This window comes from Nyctereutes procyonoides, unplaced genomic scaffold, assembly GCF_905146905.1.
Source record: "Nyctereutes procyonoides isolate TBG_1078 unplaced genomic scaffold, NYPRO_anot_genome, whole genome shotgun sequence".
Taxonomy (NCBI): Eukaryota; Metazoa; Chordata; class Mammalia; order Carnivora; family Canidae; genus Nyctereutes; species Nyctereutes procyonoides.
Window position 1 is genome coordinate 31,031,713 of NW_026575139.1, and position 22,480 is coordinate 31,054,192.

Below are 22,480 nucleotides of genomic sequence, written 5' to 3' on the forward strand. Positions count from 1 at the left end.
GCAGTGCTGGAGTGGCTCACTCACCTGGGATCTGCATGACGCTGGAACTGCTGTTTCACGTACCAGAGGAAGTGGTGCTGGGGCAGGAAAAGTGGGGTGCACAGAGCCAGGAGCTGCCAGCACTGCCGGGAGAACAAGCAGCATGGGGTGGGTGCCAGCTGTGCAGTACCACTGGCCCTCATGGCCCTGAGCGACCGGGCCTTCAGCACTCTCCAAACCAGGGCCCCCAGCCTTCTATGGCCTCCAGGATGGCCATCTGGTCAGGCTTTGTCCAGAATAGCAATCACACAACCTGATTATGCACAGACACCTAGGAGGGGCACAGCCGTACGGAGGCAGCCACTGGTACCACATGTAGAGGGGACCTGCCCAGAACCCTCCTTCCACCTTCCAGCCTCCTGGGCAGCCCCGGCCAATGGCTGCTGTCAGCCGCTTCGCCCTGAGGATGCCCACCTGTACGAGCGAGTATTTCTGAGGTGGGCGGCAGCTGGTCTGCTTCATGAGTTGGCAGTAGATCTCGCTCTGCAGCTCGGGGTGAACAAGGCAGACCTGCAGGGCTGTCTGGGCCAGAGACACGTGGTAGTCCACGGAGGCAGCCTCCACAGGCACGTTGATGAAGAGCTGGCAGGACTGGCAGGAAAAGGATGGGGGCCCAGGCAGACCAACGGCCCCTTGATTAGTACCCGTAGTGGCAGTGGGCAGACTGGGCAGCCCCCCATGGCTCCCAGGAGGTCCGGGTTGCCACAGGCAGCCCTTTCTAAGAGGGAGCACGCCATTCACTGCCTGAGAGCAGCTCTGTCTGCTGAGAAGGCTGCTTTGGGATAGGATCTTTCTTCCTTTAAATGTGTCCATTACATAAGCAAGACATTTTTTAAAGAGAATATTCAGATGGACACAGAGAACATTCTAAAATAGGTCAGAATCTCTCAGGTTGAGAAGCAACCTAAACCTGGCCTTTCCTGCTGCTCGCTACATGAGGAGGGGAGATCCTCAAGGGGGAGTTTTACTGGCACCTTCCAAGGGAGCCGTGCATGTCTCCCCACCATAATGGACAGTGGTGAGGACCCTCTGGGACTCCTTCCTTTCCATTCACAGCCCTCTGTGAGTTCCCCCTAACTACAAGGTTCCATGGGTTCCACCTGACTATCACCACAGTGGGCAAACTGCTCTGGGGTGAGCCTGGCCTCATGGGGAGGGGGCCACCTGTGGGTGGGCCAGGCTTCCTCCCTATTTTACCTTGAAGAGCTTGAGAGCCTCGGTCTGCAGAGCCTCTGAGGGCAGGGTGGTGAGGGAGGTGTACAGCCCATCTTTGCTGTAACACAGCATGGGGTGTCTCCAGAGAGGGGAATCTGCCCAAAGCAAGCACCGAGAGCCACGCAGTTAGCACCAGTGAGGGACCTGGCCTCCCACCCCCTCTTTGATTTGTGAGGAAAACAAGGATTGACCATCTGAGCACATGCGATGTACTGTGTTTATACCCATGGAGTGTGAGGTATGTAGCCGTGCACCGCATCTAGCGCGCAAGGACGGCTTACAGAAAGGGAGCTACTGCTCTGCTCTTGGGGCTGAAGTACGTGAGGTTGGGGTATCTGAGCACAAGCATGTGTGTGCAGGGGAGGCCGCTCCCTGCAGCATCAGGTCTGGATGGGGGAGCCCACATCAGCCTGAAATAAACAAGCCTTGGAGGAGCAGTGAAGGGGTGTGTGGTATGTGTCATTAGCTGCTTGGGGTCCTGAGAATCACTAGCAAAATAAAGATCCAGTAATGCCCCAGGCTTAGGTTAGTCCAATCCCAATTTAGGTTTCATTAATTAACAAACTCTAACTCTTAATCAGCTACCTTCTTTCCTCAACCCTCTGCCCAGCCAGCAAAGTTGCAGTGAACAAAGTAAAACATTGACCGAGGTCACTGGAAAATCGGCTTCCCAAATAAACTCCCCCAGATACAGAGTGATCATCTTCATTGAAACAGGGCTCTGGAGCTTGGATGAGAAAGGCCCTCTGTGGCTTAGATGCTTTTAAAACAGCTTCAAGTACAGAAATGCTTTCTTTGGGTTTCTGACCAGCCACTACCCAGACACCACCCTCCCACCCCCAAGCAGTGATGGCCACCCTTGCTTTACCTGGGTCTCCCTCCCCATCCATCAGTTTTCCAATGAGCTGCTCATAGGCAGTGCCAACCCTGGCACTGCTGCCGCCTGCAGCCACTGTGAGGTGGTAAAGCCACGTGTCCTAGAAGGGGATGGAAGCCACCTGGTGAGACTGGAGTAGGAAGAATGGAGGCAAGCGCTCCAGAGAAGCTTCCTTGAAGGGGCCAAGCCCAGGGTGATATGAGGCTAGTCTGGTTGGCACAAGTCAAGGCCATCAGTCTCTAGGAGGAAAGACCTGGGATCAGTGAACATGAACCCAAGTTTCTAAGCTTGAGGTGCTATCTCATGGTCCCAGTGGAGAGACGCTGGTCACTGGGAGGGAATTCACTATAAGAAATCATCCCAGAGAATATGAGCCACCAAAATGTCCAGAAGGGACTTGAATCTGGGGAGGCTTGGAAAGAAAGATGGAAGATGAGAATCACAGGACTGAGCATGGCCATGGGGGCCCAGCCCCCTCCCTTACCTTTTCATGCTTAGTGCCAATGAGGAGGTAGGTGGGGCTATGCTCTGGGGGGTGGATCACCAGGGTGCAGTGGGAGGACAGCAACCGCCTGCTCCCTCCAGCCTCATAGTCCTCGTCCGAGTCACAGGATCGATCTACTTCCTCTATGCGCGCGTCCCGCACAGGCAGATGGCCCAGGGGTCGCTGCGGACAGGAGGAGCCTTCCATGAATGGGAGAGCCAGCAGGGTACAAGGCAGTCTCCTCTCTCTGAACCCTTGGGCCCTGTTGGGCTAGGAATCATGGGCATGGCCAGGTCACAGATTGAGGGGGTTAAACTACAGCTCCCCGGCTGAGGCTTGCCTTGAGAAGCACAGATAGACCACACAGGTGGAATCTGTGGGCCACGCACATTGGCCCTTCAGGCTAGTGGGATCCAGCCAGCTTTGTACTTGTGGTGGCATTGGGTGCGGTAGGGGGGAAAGCTGGGGCCTGCCATCAGGACATGGAGAAACAGGAATGTGGTCTGGGGAGAGCAGAGAGTGGGTGCTGTCAGGAAGCCATGAAGTACCTTGTCCTCATGACTTCGATAGTAGTAGAAGGTTTTCCCAACAAGAGCACACCAGACCAGCTTGGAATGGCCATGTTTTACCTATAAAACAGAAATTAAGACCACATTATTAGAACCAGGTAATCCCACAAGTAAATCCAGAACTGCCAAAGAGGCCACAGAAAGGCAGATCTCCAAAGACCTGGTCAAACTCAGGTCCTTAAGTGGAGATATCACCCAGACTCCCTACTAACAGAACCAGCCTTTTCACATCGAGGGTCTGTGGCATGTACCCTGTGATACCTCATCCATTCTTATGCCACATGCCATTAAAAGATTAACCAGGCCAATCAGGAGTCCTGTCCCAGGACTATGTTCATTAGCTATAAGGATGCTGAGAGGGAGGCAGGGCCATCCACGGTAGCTTGAAGCCCCCAGGCCGACGTAAATCACAAGGGCACAGCAAGTGCACAGACGGCAGAGGAGGCCAGCACGAGCCACAGCCTGAATGGGGAAGCAGAGGCAGAGAGAGCCAAGAGTACGGAGCTTGCTCACACAAGTAGCTCTGCTTCCTGATGGCCTGCTGGCCTAGTTCATGTGCTTCCTTGTTAACTTCCGTCTTCTTGAGGTTAACAAGCACTTCTCTGCTCCTTAGCCCACAAGAGTCCTAACTCAAACACCAACACCTTTAGGGCAGGTCTGGGATCCCATGTCTTGGAGTGGGCACACCTGCCTCGCCTATGTCATGGCTTCCCACTCCTCACAGAGGCAGGTGCAGGTGGGGGTGGGTGGCAACTCCCAATAACCTCAGAACAGGTACAAAACATTCCTTTCCTTCCTGTCCTGGTGACAGCTTGGTGCTAACAACCCTCATCTCTGTTTTCATTCTCTGACACTAGGAGCGGTCAGGCTGTGTTTGAGGCTAATCTCCAAGAGCCAATGCCTGCAGACAGGGGCTGTAAGGGGGTCGGCACTCAAGAGGCCCATATTCAGGAGGCCCACATTCCTCCCCACTGGCCCCTCCAATACCTTGGTCAGCCAGCCCTTCACAGTGGGCTTGGTGCTGCCCCGAGGCAGGGCTGGAGGCCCCACGGCCTGGACCTTCAGCAGGCTCTGCAGCACCCGGATCCACTCCTCCAGCAGGCCAGGTGAATCTGCTGTCAGGTAATAGGTTTTCTTCTCAGAGATAAGCTGTAGAGGAGGGATTGGGGGGGCAGGGGAGATGGCATGATGGAATGCCAGGGACTTGGCTCTGAGGCGGTGCAAATCCCTGAATCCACCGGGCCTTCTTTCTTCCCACCTGGGACTCAATCCCTTCTTTCCTTTGTTCTTTTCCCCATCTCTGCTGCCTTCACTCTGGCTCGCCCATTCAGTCTCTTCTTCCTCCCCAGTACTAGGGTCACATCCAGACGGGGATGTGAGGTTTCTCCCACACACTCATTCTTCCCCAGCTTTGTTTCAATCAGAATCCTATCCAAACCCAGTAGCTCCTCATCTAAACCCCTGGCTGCTAGGAGCACACCCACCTGGAATGTCTGTGCACCCTCCCCACGAACAATCTGGCAATGGGAATTCAGTTCCACTACTCCCTGAGGTTTCCGGATGACATCACTCTGTAAAGACAGGAATGGGGAGGAAAACAGTCAGAGCCTTCCCAGAACACATCGTTCTCCCTCAAATGTGACTCTAGGCCTCAGACAAAGGGGAAAGCGATCCCCAAGCTTTCCTGCACTGTGATATGAAGGGTAACTTGTTCTGGATCCTGGTTCTAGCTAAATGGGGCAATAATTAGAAACAGGTTCGTCTGACCCAGGCCTCGAAAAGTATAGATTGAACCTTTAAAACTGGGTCAGAAGCCAGCAGGTTATTACTGAGCTATAAAGCCTTTACAGTCTTTCTACTACATCTTTATACCGAGTATGGCAAATAAGTGGCATACATACATATCACCATTCCCTTCTCCGGTGTGCCCGCACACCTTACTAACCACTCAGAGCATGCCTACTTGCTGAGTGATACAGGCCCAGAATCCTCAACAGCCACTGACAATCGGCTGGAGTTGCATGAGCGACACAGCCTTTTCACTTTCTTTAAAACATTAATGTTGGTTCCCCAAGGAGGTCCTGTCAAACTAGATCTCAACATCCAAGGCTCCCTAGTTCCAAACTACAGGAAGGAGGTAGAGGAGGTCATGGGCTCTCTGTTAGAACAACCCAGATGACGTGAGGGCAGCCAGGAAAAAAATTCTTTTATAGGACCAGGCATTAAAAGAAATCAGCTTCTGAAGTATGAAGGAATCACCAAGCCAACTCATCTAGAACTGCCTCTGACGCCTCTGTACCTGATTTCACTCCAAGAACCAGTGACCAGCCTCATGGTTCCACGTGAGGTTCAGAGCCTCGGGTATCCAGACAGGCTGCCTCTCCCCACCTGCCAGACCTCTGGCCGTGGGCCACACCAGCCCTTCCTCTAGCCTCTGTCGCACAATTCTGAGTTTGGACTGGGGCCCTAGTGACTACTGTCCTTGGGGAGGAGGGTCTCACCGGAGACTTGTAGTACATAATCTGTCCCTGTCTCAGGACAAACCAGCGCCTCTTCCATGTCTTCACCCGGCTCCCCATTTTTAGCAGGTAGCCTGACTTCTCCAGTGACTCCTGCAGGGGTGAGAGGGCACAGAGGGGAAGAGGAGTGGACAGAAAGAGGGAGTCATTTGGGGTTTGTAGATGTCACCCAGGCCAAAACGTCCCAGTTGAGTTACTGCTTTGTCATCAATTACAAAGTCTTGAGTATCTACTCTGTATTTTCAGGGCACCAGGCCCTGCTAAAGGTTTGGAGAGAACTAGCATAAAGCAAGGTGATCCCGCCATGGAAGGGTCCTGTTGGCTAGGGAAGATAACACCCACCCCATGAGAAGGCGGCAGGCCAGGGGCTGCACAAGGGAGCAGCTAGCCAGGGAGGGCTTCACAAAGAGCCAGATCTGAACTGGCCTGGGAAAGAAAAGTCAGCTTCCCTTCAAAGACGCACCAAGGGGAGGAAAAGGCCCTCATTGGCAGCAGGAAAGGAGAGTGAGGTTTGGGAAACAAGGGGCACATCAGCCAGGCTGGGGCAGGGGGCTGATGGAGGCGGGGAGACAAGGCCCGTTGGCACAGTGGTGTGGCCCAAGGACCAGGGGATGAGGGATGTGAGTTTGCAGCACGGTTCTGAGCCTCAGGCTTCTTATCCATAAAATGGGGCCCTAGTCCTGAGAAGATGGTGAGGACACATGAACCAAGGACTGAGGACAGTGCGTGGCACAGTGTAAGAACCCCATAAAGGTCAGCTCTCGGCATTCCGGGGTCGAAACACATGTAATCTCCTGGGGCCGCCAGGGGAAAGCCCACTGGCTACTCCTAGCTCCATGAGGAGCTCACTAGGTCCCCTCTCCTTCCTTGCAGGGTCTGTGTATACCTGCCTGCCCCCCAACACACTCCTTGGCACTTCACACCTGTCACTACCCCCTGCCACTGCCTTCACTGTTCCCCAGGATGCCTATCTCCAGGCAGGCAGCATCTGCTGGAGGCCTGCTCCCATCCTGCCTGCCTCAACCCAGCTGAGGGGGCCGTGCTCCCAGCTCACCCCACCCAGGCCTGGCCCCTCAATGGAGTAGGAAGAGGTGCGCTGGAGTTTGTGCTCCGGCTCCGAGTAGTCGCTGTCCAGTGAGCAGGCATCTGGGGGGATGGCGTAGTCACCCTCGGAGCTCAGCGAGGACATGGAGACACCTGCCAAGGGAGGAGGAGTCCAGGCCTGGGTCCCCTTACCCCTCCCGGGGCTGCAGGGGCTGCAGGGACTGCAGGGACCTTCCTCACCGACCCAGGACCTCTGAGTCTGGAGCTGAGGGTCACTGGCAGAGATGAAGCAGGGAGCCCTGGAGAAGCCCACCTGTAGGAAGAGGGCTTGCTGTCCCACACCCTGCTGCTCCCTCCTCTGTACCTCTCTTGATGGCCCTGGGGCTGCCCAGTCCACTGGTCTTCCTGGACTCTGAGCAGGGGACTGAAGATCGGAAACTCGCCTGAGAGCTGCAGTCATCGTCAGACCCGGAGGACTCATCCATAAAAGGCACGCTGCTGATCTGCGTGGCTCTCTGCAAGACAGGCACCCTCCCCCACTGCAGCTCACCTTGCCAAACAAGACCCTTCCCCTCGGCACTTGTGTTCCTGCCCAGGTGCCTGGGGTGCGGCCAACACAGCCTGCCCCGGGCACTCGACAGACAACTGTTGCATCTGTGTCCTCACCTCCAAGCTTCTCCTTTGGCCTCCCGCCCCCACACAGAGTCCTCCGTCCTCCGTGGTCCCCAAAGGAGCTGCCCCATCTGAGCTAACTGGCTGCTATGACCCTTGCTCCTGCCACTAGGGGGCCAGGATGCCACGTGGGGCAAGCAAGAGACAGGAGCTTTATTTATTTATTTTTATTTATTTATGAGAGACACAGAGCGCGCGCGCACGAAAGAGAGAGAGAGAGAGAGAGAGAGAGAGAGAGAGAGGCAGAGAGAGAAGCAGGCTCCATGCAGGGAGCCCGACGTGGGACTCGATCCCTGGTCTTCAGGATCACAACCTGGGCTGAAGGTGGCACTAAACCACTGAGCCACCTGGGCTGCCCGAGACAGGAGCTTTAATCTGTGTGTGGGGATAAGGAAATGAGGCCATCTCGGTGGGCAACATTTAGAAAGACAGTGTCAATGTTGGTGAAAGCATGGGAAAAAAGATACTCTATAGTGTGATAAAGCCTTTTAGGAGGTAATTTGGCACTACCTGCCAAAATTTAAAATATGGATATCATTTGCCCATAAATTTCACCTCTGGAAATACATTATACTAAGTCCACAGAGATATATTTGCACAATGATATTCATTACAGCATTGATTTTAGAGAAAAACATAGATATGACCTAAATTGTCAATCAGTGTGGGCAGCCCGGGTAGCTCAGCGGTTTAGTGCGGACTTAAGTCCAGGGCATTATCCTGTAGTCCCAGGATCGAGTCCCGTGTCGGGCTCCCTGCATGGAGCCTGCTTCTCCCTCTGCCTATGTCTCTGCCTCTCTCTCTCTCTGTGTGTGTGTGTCTCTCATGAATAAATAAATAAAATCTTAAAAAAAATTGTCAATCAGTGGAGGGCAGGTTAAGTAAGGTAGTTATGGGGGAATCTATACCAAGGGGTACTGGACAGCCCTAAGGGGAAGCAGAGCTGTGCACAGAGGTACGGCAGGAAGATGTGACACACAGTCGCATGAACAAACAAGGAGTAGCAGGATGTGTATAATGTGATCCTCGCTGCGTGCATGTGTGTGTTTGAGAAAGAGAGAGAGAGAGAAAGAGAGGGACAGACAGGGACACAGACAATATTTGTCAATATACCGGTAAATTTGTCAGAGAGCCTCACAGGATAAACACCAAACCATTAATGATAGTGGCCTCTGGGGTCAGAAATTAGGGAAAAGCAATGTGAAAGAAAATTTAACTTTTGGCTTTTTGGTTCTTCTATAAAATGAGCTCAAAAACCACTAATAAAAGGAAAAATGTGTATGACGTTATCTCAGTTGTATCTGACCTTTGTTAAAAAATATGTAGAGATATGAAACTAACATGACACTGCGTGCCAACTACATTCAACAAAAACCACGCAGAGATATTATGAGAGTATACACAGGAATATTTGTTTGACTATGTATGAAAAGTTCTGGAAGGAGTCTTCTTGGGAACAGACATGTGAAAAGATGGTGGGGACAGGTGAAACAGGCATAGGTCTAATAACATTTAACTTTTCACTTTGCCCACAATTGTATTGATTCAAATTTTTGTAAACATACAATTTTTATAATAAAAATCTAATAAAAATAAAATGACAGATACATGGGAGCTGAGCTCCCTGCCCAGAGTCATGTGGTCATGTGTGTGCTGAAGCCTGACCCTAGAGGCCCACTAGAGCCACTACATGGAGAAGGGGCCTCCTGGATGGAACACCCCCACCTCGGACAGCAGCTTCTTACCCCCTTCAGGGCTGTGTAGACAGGCACGGTGACATTCTTGTAGACAAGGCCAGAGAAAGGCCCAGGGGACGCAAGGGCAGGAGGGCTTGAAGCTGGAGGGGGTGGGGAAGAGGGATGAGATTAATTCAGGTGCCATAACTCACTCAGGGGCCTGCAGGAAGTAGAGACGTGGGCCAGCGGAAGATATCCAGGCAGAGAGTGTTCCCTGAACAAGCACTCCAGGAAGACAGGTGGGGTGGCAGTCCTTAGGATGGGGGCTGTGGACTTCAGCCCCACTTTTGCCACTATGGAGCTCACATCATGGGGGATTCACTGGCTGGCCAGCTGACTCAGGAGCCAGAGGGTTAGGGATGTGGTTCCTTCGTGGGGGTGGGGGGAGGTGGCATCTAAATTGGGGCACTGAGGAGCTCCCCCCGCCCCCTAGTACTGGGCATTACTGAAGAGAAGCCAATGCAGATGGGGGAGGCTGGGCTGGAGGGTCTCACCTCTAAAGTCCCTTCCAGCTCTGTAATTGGCTACAATCCTGTTCAAGGCCCCGCCCACCCTATAAGTGAGTAGTTGACCCCGCACAGCTTCCTTTTCCCTCAAGGTGGCCGGGGCTGTGTGATTTCAGTGAACCTCACTGGCTGGGGGAGGGAACGGGGTGACAGGTGACACTGGCCCTGGGTGTTGCTAAGAGTCTTCTCCCTGCATGCCCACCCTGTCCACCACGTGGGACTCACCACAGCAGGTGACATTAGTTCTGGAAGATGCATCCGAGAGCCGCATGCCAGCCATGGCCACAGCATAGATCCGGCTCTCCTGTAATGGAAGGCCCCATCGGGTCAGAGCCCAGTGTGGAGCCCGGCCCAGCCCCTCCTGAGTGTGGAGAGAAAAGGACGCTGTGGACGCAGGCCTGCATGGAGGCTTGGCCAACTACCGGTGGGGGAATCCTAGGCAAGTCACATCTGAGCCTCCTCCTCCTCAGCTCTGAAGGGGGGTAATGCTCACCTGTCAGGCTGTTATGAACATCATTAATGTAAACGTTTGACAGCATCCAACAGATATTCACTCCTTCTCTTGCCTCCACCCTTCCCTTGGGGCAAGGAAGTTCAAGAGGAGGAGGTCAGTGACCTGACCCATTTTAGAGGATCTTACCCATTTTAGAGGCCCTGGGTCCCAGGCTCTCACCCCTCAAAGCTGGGGTGTTGATAAGGAAGTGGGTGGCCCGTGGCAAGGGCATGCCCTTTTGCAAGCCTGTTGTTTGGAAGCTGGGACACAGTTTTTTCCTACAGTAACAACGTTATGTTCACAGTTAGGCCCAACCTGCAAAGCCTGCCTGAGCTCCCCCAGGACCCTGAACTCTGCTGTAGAAGACACAGGGATGGGAACCTCCACCCTCAACTCCTCTTTTACTCCTCAGGATTCCTGTGTCTGAAGCAGGGCCCTGGGCCTAGGGAGCTTTACTAAGAGTTTTGATGAACAACCCAGATGCCGCACTGCTGCTCTTTCTTAACTCTTCTCCATTCAAGGGAAAGGGAAACAAAGGCCTCGTCAGGGGACAGGGGAGTCACATGGACTAGGGGAGGTGGGCCCGGCCTGGGGCTGGAAGGGCCATGGGGTGCTACTCGGTGTCCCCCAGAGGGGAGCAGCGGCTCTGGAGGGCTGGGTGAGATCCCCACCCTGAGCTAGGTGGAGGGATAGGAAGGTAAGAGACAGAGAGGCAGGCGGAGGGGGTCCCAGGAGGGGATCATTCCTGCTAGTAGTGATCATGGAGCTCAACCAGGACAGGCCTCTAACATTATAGAAGAAATGCAAACGAAGCTTGAGGGATTTGGGTAAAACAGACAGGAGAGCATTTTACAAAAGTTACCCACTGTCCAACTCATGAGGCTGCTCTGAGGATCAACCAAAACAGGGCTTGGCACGCTCTCAACTGGCAGATCAGTCTACCTCCTCCCTCCGACTGAGGAATGTCCTCCTCTCAGTTCCCAGTCTAGATTTCCCCTCAGATGGCCGCTGCCCAGTTGGTCCCACCTAAGAAGAGAGTGTGGGCACCTGTCTGGTTTTTTTTTAAGATTTTTAAAAATATATTTTATTTATTTATTCATGAGAGACACACAGAGAGAGGCAGAGACACAGGCAGAGAGAGAAGCAGGCTCCATGTAGGGAGCCCGATGTGGGACTCGATCCTGGATCTCTAGGATCACGCCCTGAGCCAAAGGCAGACGCTCATCTACTGAGCCACCCAGGTGCCCCTATCATCTTTAGGGCCAAGTTACAACAAGGATCATGAGCAGGAGACAACTCCTCCTTAGCTGGTAAGGCCACTGCGGGGTCCCGGGGCTTGCCAAGAGCAGGGAGGGCCTGTGGGAAGACCCAGATCCCACCTTTACCCCCACAGCTTAGCTGATGTCACATGGGGAAAGTGTTGTCCGAAGAACCTTCTATATTTATTCACTCCCTTCTTCTCTGGCTGTCCCTCTCCTTCCCCTTAACACACACTCATCACGTACAGGCAGAGCACAGGAACTCCTCTGTCCATATAGGTGAACAGCTCTATTTTGGCAAAATGGCAAGTGAGCAGCGCTTTCCTCTGGTTACACCTGCTGAGGCCTCTTGTCACACCCCTTGCCAGAATGCTCCCTCACTGCTCGCCTCTGCTTTCAGATTCTAGATCGTTTATAGTTACAAGACAACAATGAAAAAAAGGAGGGATGGTTCTGACGGAGATCCAGCCTGGCCGGGCCCTTGCCTCCTTTCCGACATCCTCTCCCTGTGCCCCGCCTGCCCCTTTGCTCCTTCTCTGCCCCCTGTCCCTCCACATCACCCTTCCAACCTGGGAGGCAGCGCCCTGTGCGGTGCTCCCACCACCTCAGAGCTTCAGGGACAGGGCAGCATCACAAGGCCTGGAGACTGGCCCTGGGTAGACCTCCCAGAGCTCCCGCCAGGCCTCGCTCCCAGGCGTGGCTGTGTCTCCGGCCATCAGGCTGCCTCACAGTGATCAGTGTTGGTCAGCAAGCACTGCTAAGGACCTGGCCTGTGTGCCTGCAGCACTGAGGCTCCCAGACCGCCAGCATTTCCAAAGGAACTCCTGGAGGGGCACCTGGGCCGCTCAGTCAGTTAAGCCTCTGCCTTTGGTTATGATCCCAAGGTCCTGGGATCAAGCCCCACATGGGGCTCCCTACTCAGCTGAGAGCCTGCTTCTCCCTCTCCCTCTGCCCCTCCCTCCTGCTCATGCATGCACTCCCTCTTTCAAATAAAGAAATAAAACCTTAAAAAAAAAAAAAGAGCCCCTGGAAGGTGCTACTGAAAAGGCAGGTCTCCTGGGCAGTGGTGAAAGGTGGTGTCTCCCTGAAGTACGCCTCTCAGTACCCTATTCCTTATGCTGCCAGGAGCCTGACACTCAAGATGTCTCCTACCTCGGCACCTCATACCACAGCAGCATCCAGGGGTCTGAGCTCAAGTAAGAGGCTGACATCTGCTCTCTGATGTCCCCTAAGAAACAGCGTAGCTGGAAGGCTAGAGCTGAGCTCTGGAGGCAGCAGGGCCACATTTAAAGCCTGGCTCCTGGGCAGCCCAGGTAGCTCAGTGATTTAGCGCTGCCTTCAGCCCAGGGCCTGATCCTGGGGTCCTGGGATGGAGTCCCGAGTCCCACGTTGGGCTCTCTGCATGGAGCCTGCTTCTCCCTCTGCCTGTGTCTCTGCCTCTCTCTCTCTCTCTGTGTGTCTCTCATGAATAAATAAATAAAATCTTAAAAAAAAAAAAAGCCTGGCTCCTCACTAACTACTGCATGACCTTGAGTAAGTAACCACGTCTGTGGGGACAGCAGTTTCCCATCTGTGACATGGGACAGTACTAAGTTGTTCACACTTCCACCGGGCCGTGAGCTACATGCTCCACACCCCAGCTCTCATCCCACCTTCCACACTGACCTGCTCAACCTCATCCATGTCCATCCACCCCGTTTTCATTTTAACTGTTTATCATGGAAAATGTCAAACAGGCAGAGAGGTGGAATAAAGAGACTAAAGAATGACCTCACGTAGCCACCTCCCAGTTCTCCGAAGACTGACACATGGCTGGTCTTGTTTCACTGGTGCTCCCAATCCCAGATCACTGATTCTGAGGCAGTGCCACCAGACATCACGTCCTTTATCCAAAATTACAATATGGGAGCTAAGGCTCACAGACAACGGTAGCCAGCTGTGAACCACTACCATGGGTACTTACTGCCAGCTAGTAGACTATCAATCCTCACAAACAACCCAATAAAGGAAGTACTATTATCCCCATGTTACAGATGGGAAACCGAGGCATGCAGGTTTAGTAACTTGCTCAGGGTCGCACAGTTAGCAGTTGACCCCTAGTGGTTTGATCCGGGGATCTGTGCTCCTTACCACCACACTGCACCACCCCAAAGAGTCAAGAAGATTAAATGAGAATGTGTGCACAAAGCCCCCAGCTTGGCGTGTGGCACATGCTCACGAAACAAGAGCCAACCACCATCCGCTCACCCAAATCCTGGCTCTACCCCTTGCTAACTGGTCATGAGGACGAGAGCCTCCTCTCAGGCTCCACGTGAGGCTGTGCTCGGTGAGCCACTCTGCCCCCCTGCCCCTCTGCCCTGCAAACCAACTGCCTCTTACCCAGGATGGAAACCGGTGCAGGGGGGGTGTGGGGGGTTTGCTGCCCAAATCCACTTCCTCCAGCTCAGCTCTGGGGGCCTTCGGGCTTTCTCTTTCCTTTTCCTTCGCCATTGGGGGTTGCTCCTCCATCTCCACGTTCTCTGGTTCCTCCCGGAGCTCAGCTCGGGCCTCCACCTCAGGAAGGCTGGAGGGGTGGAGGGCTGAGAGGGTCCCAATCTCAATGCTCACCACATGGTTGAAGTGCCCAGGGCCCACCTGGGGCTGGCTGTGGTGCCGCTTGGCCAGCTGGATGCTGTCCCGCGGGGTGCTGGGGACCCGCACCTTTGGTAGGGTCAGGCTGCAGCCCGGGCTGCCTTCCCTGGCAGAGTTCTTTGTCCCAGGGAGTGTCCCTCCCTGAGCAATGACCAGGCCCTCACCCCAGGAGGCCGAACCATGTCTGTGGGTGCGAGGCTTCATGCACAGCTGGCGGGGAGAGCCCTCTCCCAGATGCAAGGGAAGGGCCTTGGAGTCTGATATTTCCCCAGGATGGACCACGATGGGACTAGAATCCTCCAGGGAAATTCCTGGAGGAACAGAGTCCTTGCTCTGCAGGGCATCTGGGGAAGGTGCAGGCATAGTTGCCTTCAGGGCACCCTGGGCCTGAGGACCACTGTCCTGCCCTATCGGCTGGGTTCCTAGACCTGAAGGACCAGAATCCTGCTCTGGTATTTCCTGGGTGGCCACCAGCAGCTTCCCTGAAGGTGCCATCTGAAGAGCTGTGGTTGGGGTGAAAAACAGGCATATTAAGAGCTTCCTCAATTCAACGTATGCCCTGGCACACGCACGTGCGCACACACACACACAATGGCCTGTCCTGCTTACCTTCTAGAGCATCTTGGAGGACTCCCACCTGCTCAGCCAGGTGCTGATTACTGCTCTTCAGGTGCTGATTCTCCATTTCAAGCTGGGCAAAAAGAAAAATAAAGATTTAGAATATTTAGCCTACAGGTTCAGGCATATAATTCAAAATAAGATTAAAATCCTTTTTAAAGATCAAATCTTTGAAAAAGAACAGTTGGTGCCTCAGCAACTGTTGGTGCTTCCTCCCAGGAGCTCTGACCAACCCCTTTCCTTTGTGCTAACCAGTTTTGGTTGGGATAGAATTCCATTTGGCAGCCCCTGCACCTTTTCTAGGTATTTTAACTTTTTAAAAAATTTGTGAACTATAATATATACACAGGAAATTGCATAGCATATCAACGAAGAGCTGAACAAATGACTCTGAAGTGAACGCTCATATGACTTCTGCCAGGGTCAAGAAATAGGAATTTGCCAGCATTGTTAACAAACCGGGATGTGCCCCCTCCCATTCACATGCTTCTCTCTCCCCATGAAGGCAACCACTCTTCTAAGTGTACAAGACTCACCCCCTTGCTTTCTGGGTTTTATCATCTAAGTATGCACCCCGACACACATTGGCCCAGTTGTGCCCATTCTGGTATAAATGGAATTATATGGTGTGTGCTTCTAGGTCAGGCTTCTTTTACACAACACACTATCTATAAGACTCATGTTTGTGGTTGCCCCATTTTCTTTGGAATGAAATCCAACCTACTTTTTTGAGCACCTTTTAGCAAATATGGAGGCATCCTAGGTATCAGCTCTGCACTCCAAGAATTTATAGTCTAGCAGGTGACATGAGATATGCACCCACAGCAAGAGAGGAGAGACAAAAAGAGCTGGTCCCCCCTGCAGGTATGAACTATGGTGTCAGGGTGGAGGAAGAAAAGTTGGCATTTGTCCTTTTCCAAAATTCGATTCCTTTCCTTTCTTTTTTTTTAAGATTTTACTTATTTATTTATGTGAGACAGAGAGAGAGAGAGAGAGGCAGAGACACAGGCAGAGGGAGAAGCAGGCTCCATGCAGGGAGCCCGATGCAGGACTCAATCCCGAGACCCCAGGAGCACATCCTGAGCCAAAGGCAGACACTTAACCTCTGAGCCACCCAGGTGACCCTCGATTCCTTTTCCTCTTGTTTCGAGAAAGAGGTTGCGGTTTGTTTTTCATTGCCAGTAGCACTGCAGCTTCTAGCCTCAAGTCTTCCTAAATCAAGCTGTAGCAATCCATGAGCTAAGGAAAGGAATGGCTAGAGGTAGAAAGCTGGGTGGGGGGAGGGGGCTTGGGGGGCAAGAGGTCAAGAGGTCAGGGACTTGGTGTCTACTAGGTACAGAGCTGCTGTTTGGGGTGATGAAGTTTTGGAAACAGACGGTGGTGGTGGTCTCACAACATTTTGAGCGTACTTAATGCCACTGAACTGGGGCAAATGGGAAATGGCACGTATATTTTGCCAATACCACAAAGAAGAAAGGAGAGGACAGAGGGGAAGTGGGGAGGGCAGCTGTAGGGTGTATGTTCTCACACCTCAGATGGGAGATTCACTCCTCCCCAAACGCATGCAAAGCTGATCAGGAGCCCTAGGGAGACCCAACGGTGACAGGAGGAAGGGAAAAGTGAAGTGATGAGTCTGAGTGTTCAAGCTGAATGAAGGACAAATGGTTAACACAATGAAGGTCTGTCAAGGCCCCACAGACAGGAGACTTTGTGCTGGAGGATGGAGGGACCCCTGCCATATGGCCACTCCAGGTTTCTGGAGAGGAGTTTTCAGCTCACCTCTGCTAACTTCAGGGTCACCCATTCTTTGATCTTTGCAGCTTTCTCTTGGACAACTTTTGCTTCTTCAGCTCTCATCTGCTTCTGCAAGAAATCGAAGGCCTTTAGTTAATCATAGCAGCCTCCAGTAGAGTGAATGACAGGGTTGGGAGGGGGTGGGGGGCCCAGAAGCTCTGAGAAGGAATATCAAGCAACTGGGGGGGGGGTGGCCCAATGGAAAAAAATTCATTTATGAATTTAAAAAATATTCTTAAGGTGGGTGGGAAAAGCCTTCCTAAGCATGCTAAGCATGATACCTATCCTAAAGCCATGAAAGAAAAGACTAATGAATCTATACTGTCATTATAAATTACTATCTGACAAACAAAAGTTCCCTTAAAATCAAAAGCAAACTGGGGGGATGATTTACAACACAAATGACTTACATAAAGAGGGCCAATTTGAAATAAACAAGCCAATAAATACATGCACAAAGAATATGAACAGGAAATCAACAGAAAGAAATAAAGGGAAAGAAACTCATGAAAAGCTGTTCAACCCAACCATAACTTTAAAAATGCCCATAAAAGTCAGACCTCGTTTTTCTTCCATCAGACTAACACAATTTAAAAGTCTGATATCATCCCAAATTGTCAAGGATGTTGGAAAACAATCCCTCTTATGGAAACTGGCAAAGCCTTTTTGGGCAGCAATTTGATAATATCTGCCCGTGTTTTAAATGGCTGACCTAGCAAACTCACTGCTTAGGGATCATGAGTTGCAATATTACTTGATAAAGCAAAAAACCCCAAACCGGACATAACTAAGTGTCCACAAATCGGGGCTTGGCTAAATAAACAAAATGAAAATGGAATGCTGTCCTTTGATACACAAGAAACATTCACAATGAACCCTGGAATGATCTTAAGGTTATCCAGTTTAAGGGGTTTGCACACTGGCCACAATCCAGCCTTCCACCTGGTTCCCAACCCTCCCTCAGCCCCACCTATTTTTATAAATAAAGTTGTCCTGGAACACAGCCATGCCTATTCATTTATGGTATTGTCTAGGGCTACTTTCACGACACCATGGCACAGCCAAAGAGTTGCAACAGAGACCACGTGGCCCACAAAGCCAAAAGTATTTACTATCTGGCCCTTGAGAGAACAAGTTGGCCAACCCCTGACCTAGTCCGATACCCTCCTTATGTGGCTGCAGAAACTGAGGCCCAGAGGGTGAAGTGATTTGCTTCTATCAGTTTGGGCAGCACAGCTGGAACTAAAGCCAGGTGTACCTACTTGTAGAACAGCATTCTTTCTTTTCTGACCTTTTATTATTGTAAAATGTTTCTTTTTTCTAAGTTTTAGCAGGAATCATTGTGCCCACTCATCCCCAGTTGCTGCTACTTCTATGAACCACACAAAAAAGCAGGTAAGGTATCTGGCCACACTGTGAGGTTGCTTGTTGGAAATGATGGTGTCCTGGCACCAGGGGATAACTGGGTAGGTGAGGCCGAGGGCAGAGGGAAGGCACACCATTCGGAAGGAGTTAATGGGACTGTAGAGGGCAGGAGGCCAGGAACTGGCAGAGGGATGTTCCAGATACACTCTCCGGAGCAAAGGGGCTAGCTGAAGCTGGAAGGTTGGGCGGTGGCCTCTCAGCCTCCCGTGTCTCTGCCCCCTCAGGTTCACTGAGAAACTTTGGCCTACCAGCTGATCGAGGCTCACTGTCCAGCTCTGTGCTGCTCTGACACTAAAGGTGTCGTGTCCCACATGTCAACAGGACACAAGGCCAGGGTGGAGGAGGACAAGCTCTCCTTGCCATGTCTGATATTACACAGAGATTACCTGAATGTACTCTCTGGAGAGCCCTAGGGTGTATTATGACCCCTACCTTACAGATGCGTAAAATGCGAATGGGTGACTTATTTGCCTACAGAGAGCAGCGGGTGCTGGGGGTGGGGTGGGGAATCAGACCCAGAAGAAGTCTTGCCTCCAAAGTCCTTTCCCCACTATATCCCCTGCCTAGCCCCTCCTAATGGACCTAACAGTTAAATCACCATGTGAAAGAATAGTCTCATGAGGGAAGGGAGTGAGCTCCCCTCCACAAGCAGAGGGGCTCCATTCAAGAAGCCTGTGGCCAACAGGTGTGGAGGCTGCAGAGGGCAATGGTGCTGCGCTGCACATCAGACCTTACCTGCTTCTCCAGCTGTGCTTCCAGCTGGCTGATGAGCTCATCTTTGCTCTGCATGGCTTTCAGCAATTCTTGGTACTTCTGGTGCAGGCTGCCTCCTGAGTCCACATTCTTCAGATTGGACAGTTTCACCTTCTCCTCCATCACACCCACCTTAAAAGTACCATCATTACATAGGGTTGGCATGGGTGTGTGACATGGCCACTAACCTGCCCTGGGACACTTCCCAATGCCCCAGCCCATGATCCCCAGGCAGAGCCCTCACCCAGAACAGTTGGAGCCAGTTAACTCAATAATCATTTATTAAGCCTCATCTGGGCAAAATAAGGATGTGACAAGGAAGAAACGGTTAGGTACTGGGCCATCTAGCTCGGGGGACCCCAACAGGGTCGAGTTGGGCAGGACAAACAGCCCAGAGAGAAACTGCTTCAGCCTCATGGTGGCAGAGACATCTGCTGCTCACTGAAGGTTCCCTGTGCTTCTCACTCTTCCCCAGCCTCTTGTAGTTAGATGGCCATGGTATTCACTCCAGCCCATGAGTCTGAGTGGAGTGACTCATCATTTCTGGGCTGATGTATTTAAGAGCTCTCTCCTTGCCATGGCAACCAAGGAGGCTGCATGTTCTAGAAGGTCCAGGTAGAAGATGGAGAATTCCATCAGCCTCGATTCCCAAGTCCCTGTAGGAAGTAGAACCCCAGCTAAGCCTCGATGGAGAGGTACCAGGACAGAGAACTGAACGGGATAACCTGTTGAGACCTGTTACCTCAGCGTAACTTGGCCTATTTGAACTAATCCAGCCATCTGCTCATGTACTAACCCTTACCCAAAGACTCCTTCACGCTCAAAGAGAGCTCCATACACCTGAATTAATCTGTTCAGAAGAATGAGACATGACTACTGGTTTTTCTTGTCCCCATGAGGAGCTGGTGAGGGTGATGAGTATGTCTGGGTGTGTTCCTCGGAAGGATCAGGGAAGGCCAATGGCCGTTTCTGCACAGTCCTGCCCATCCGCTGGCCCGTTACCTGGGTCTCTGCGTTCTCTGCTCTCTGCTCTGCCTCCAGCAGCCTCTGCTCCAGCTCCTGCATCTGCTCAACCAGAGAGGAAGGACAAATGTAGGTGGGGTGTCCCTACCACAACCATGGTTCCAGAGCAACATGAGCAAATTGTGCAGACACTCCACACAGCCAGACTTAAACTGCTCATCTCCAGTGGCTCAAAGGTGTCAGGGCAAAGATTTTCATGGCAACCCTCTGCTCCCTTATCCTGAGTTTATGGGGCAGGTGAAGAGCCTAGAGCTGCTGTCCTCTCTGCTGAGTGAGTAAAAGCCTAGTTCTTTCCCCTATGTGTGGGGTGCCTCAGCAGGCAGCACAAACATTCTTCATGAGGCAGTGCTGCCCTGAGCCCTCAGTCTCCTCGGCACCAGGTCCCAGGCAGTGCTTGCCACTGCTCACCACATGCCTGCCATGGAACATGCTCCCACGTGAGCCCCCACCACGTCAGCAGCAAGAGAATGTTCCTTTCCACCCAGGAACAGCTCACTGGCTGGGAACAAATATTTATCCCTTATCAAGGACATCTCTGACTATAAAGGGCATTAACAGGCATCACCTTATTTGATTTATTTAATCTTCAACAGAGAGGCTCAAGACACATTCTTAAAAATTCTATCTTGCTACCAGTAGAGATGTGTCACTTAAGTCTGAGGAGCTGCGTAATTCTGGAATCTTATGCCAACTGGCCCAAGCAAAGGGACCAACGTTCTTACACACGGAGACTCATCAGGGACCAGCTCTAAGCTAAAAGCTAAAGAGATGCTCACGAGCCCACATGGCAGCTTCGCAAGCTCATGGTGACAGAGTGCGGGCTGGATTGCAGTTCCCATCCTCCCCTGGTGGGCGCTGGGCTGCCTGCACGGTGTACGTCATCACACAGAGGCTCTGTGGAAGCCGTCATATACCAATCTCTCCTGCCAGGAGCCCCTTGCCTCCATGTGCCATGTGCCATGTGCCACAGCCCAGTCAGTTACCTGCTTCCCTCCCTACTCTGCCTTACACCAAGGCAACATGTATGCATTAAACATACACTAGAGGCAGAACAGCCCAGCCTCGTCCTCTGTGAGGCTGGACAGGCCTCACCTTCTCAGTTCCAGTCCAGTCTCACCCACTTCATCTCTGCACGTCCGGCCTTTGCTCCAGCTACTCAACCTTCTCTCTTTGGCCTGGACCTGGTTTGATATTTATCAGCGAACCGAGCAATCAATCCCTCCTCTTTTTCCCAATCTCTCATCGGCTCAACTGAAATTTTGCCTTCCCTTCTCGATTAAAGGATGCAGGAGAAGGAGCTCCCCTGTCCGGTGCTGGGCAGTGTGAAAGGAGAGTTCTCTGGAAGGAGTTCATGTTTGAGGACCTGGGGCATGTCTTTGCCTCAGGCCAGCCTTTTCTCATCTACTTTTTCCCTTCTCCTTGGGGCTGGGGAGATACAGATGCTTTCAGCACACATTCCCTATGAAAGGATCTGAGGATCTCAAGTAAAACTCATGATTTACAACTCCTGCGACAAAAACGCCTCCTGGGCTCCCAGTGGACAGGACCACCGCTGATGGGCATTCATGCCCTCAGGCCAAGGGTGCCTACAGCTCTTCTTTCCTTCCTTTCCCGGGTTTCATAATCATGATCAAACCTCTCGACTCAAGCCTGAGAGGGTGGGTTGGTGCTGGCCAGACAGAGGCATCAATTAGAGCCAGATGGCCTTTGATTTCCAAAATCAAATAGTTCTGGAGTCTGGGTTACAGGAATCCCCTGACCTTCAAACAGCTACAGGTAAGGTAAGAGCATAGCATCAGCTGATATTATGATTAAAGAGGTGGCTGCCCAGAGCAACAAGAATTCTACTTAGTTGGAGGGAGGTGTACGTTGACACACAGCAGTGGCTCCCAACGACCAAGTTAGTACTATAAAACCTGTCCTCTTTTGGCACTGGACCTGACTGGGCCAATCAAGTTCTCTGTCCCCAGGAATCTGACATCTGGGATCAAGAGACCAGAGACAAGAATCAGGGGGCTGCATGGGAGATTGTGCACAAACTTCATCAAGTCATGTTAGGTAATTCTTTCATTTCTGTGAGCTGTCCCAGGATCCTCCAAATTAATTCCATTTGCTTAAGCTAGCCAGATTTGTAGTTTCAGCTCCCCTTAGAAATAACTCTAATACAGTTGCTGGGAGCATCTAAAATTTTTTAATAAGATTTATTTATTTATTTGAAAGAGAGAGCATGTGCACAACAAGCAGGAGGGATAGACCAAGAGGGAGAGAGAGAAGCTCAAGCAGACTCTGGGCTCAGCGTAGAACTGAATGTGGGCTCCATTTCCCAACCTGTAGATCATGACCACAGACCCAAAACAAAGAGTTGTATGCCTAACTGACTGTGCCACCCAGGTGCCCTGGAAGCATTTAATTTTTTAAAGAAATACAGCACACAATGAAATGAAATGAAATGAAATGAATACAATGAAATACTGAATAAGAAGGCTTTGGATTCCTGACAAGTTTCCTAGATTAACCTTCAGCTGGACCATTCAGATCTAACATCTGTTCTATAGCTCAGAAGACATAGGATTTCCATAGGAAATGATCATTCATATTCATAACCTTCTGTAACAACTGTCTGGTATTTTCAAACTTCTGATAGAAAAACTTGTCTTCTAGTTTATGGATGGAGAAACCAAGGTCGAGTGAAGAATAGAATTGTATTTGAGTCCTACTGCTCAGCTGGGCATACCCACTGGGTGAAGAGTGGTCAAGGCTGGAAATCACTCTGTTATTGACAACACAGTGAGCATTTTTTTCCTGCAAGAATTTTGCTACTAG

General features: G+C 51.7%; 1 protein-coding gene across 3 annotated transcripts in view; it reads right to left on the reverse strand.

Annotated features, from left to right (window-relative positions):
• The window catches only part of PLEKHH1 (pleckstrin homology, MyTH4 and FERM domain containing H1), a 48,408-nt gene that overhangs the window by 8,820 nt on the left and 17,108 nt on the right, over positions 1-22,480 (reverse strand). For 2 of the 3 annotated variants that reach the window (XM_055304008.1, XM_055304007.1), the window contains exons 3-20: positions 19,637-19,699; positions 18,617-18,766; positions 16,442-16,525; positions 14,654-14,735; positions 13,793-14,547; positions 9,887-9,965; positions 9,165-9,256; positions 7,112-7,262; positions 6,758-6,900; positions 5,686-5,796; positions 4,669-4,755; positions 4,172-4,333; positions 3,164-3,244; positions 2,616-2,798; positions 2,123-2,231; positions 1,237-1,349; positions 454-630; positions 25-122 (exon numbers count right to left, since the gene is read on the reverse strand). In XM_055304008.1, coding sequence (XP_055159983.1) covers positions 25-122; positions 454-630; positions 1,237-1,349; positions 2,123-2,231; positions 2,616-2,798; positions 3,164-3,244; positions 4,172-4,333; positions 4,669-4,755; positions 5,686-5,796; positions 6,758-6,900; positions 7,112-7,262; positions 9,165-9,256; positions 9,887-9,965; positions 13,793-14,547; positions 14,654-14,735; positions 16,442-16,525; positions 18,617-18,766; positions 19,637-19,699 — 2,720 coding nt within the window. The remainder of the gene's footprint in view (positions 1-24; positions 123-453; positions 631-1,236; positions 1,350-2,122; positions 2,232-2,615; positions 2,799-3,163; positions 3,245-4,171; positions 4,334-4,668; positions 4,756-5,685; positions 5,797-6,757; positions 6,901-7,111; positions 7,263-9,164; positions 9,257-9,886; positions 9,966-13,792; positions 14,548-14,653; positions 14,736-16,441; positions 16,526-18,616; positions 18,767-19,636; positions 19,700-22,480) is intronic. The other variant, XM_055304009.1, reaches the window with a different exon arrangement.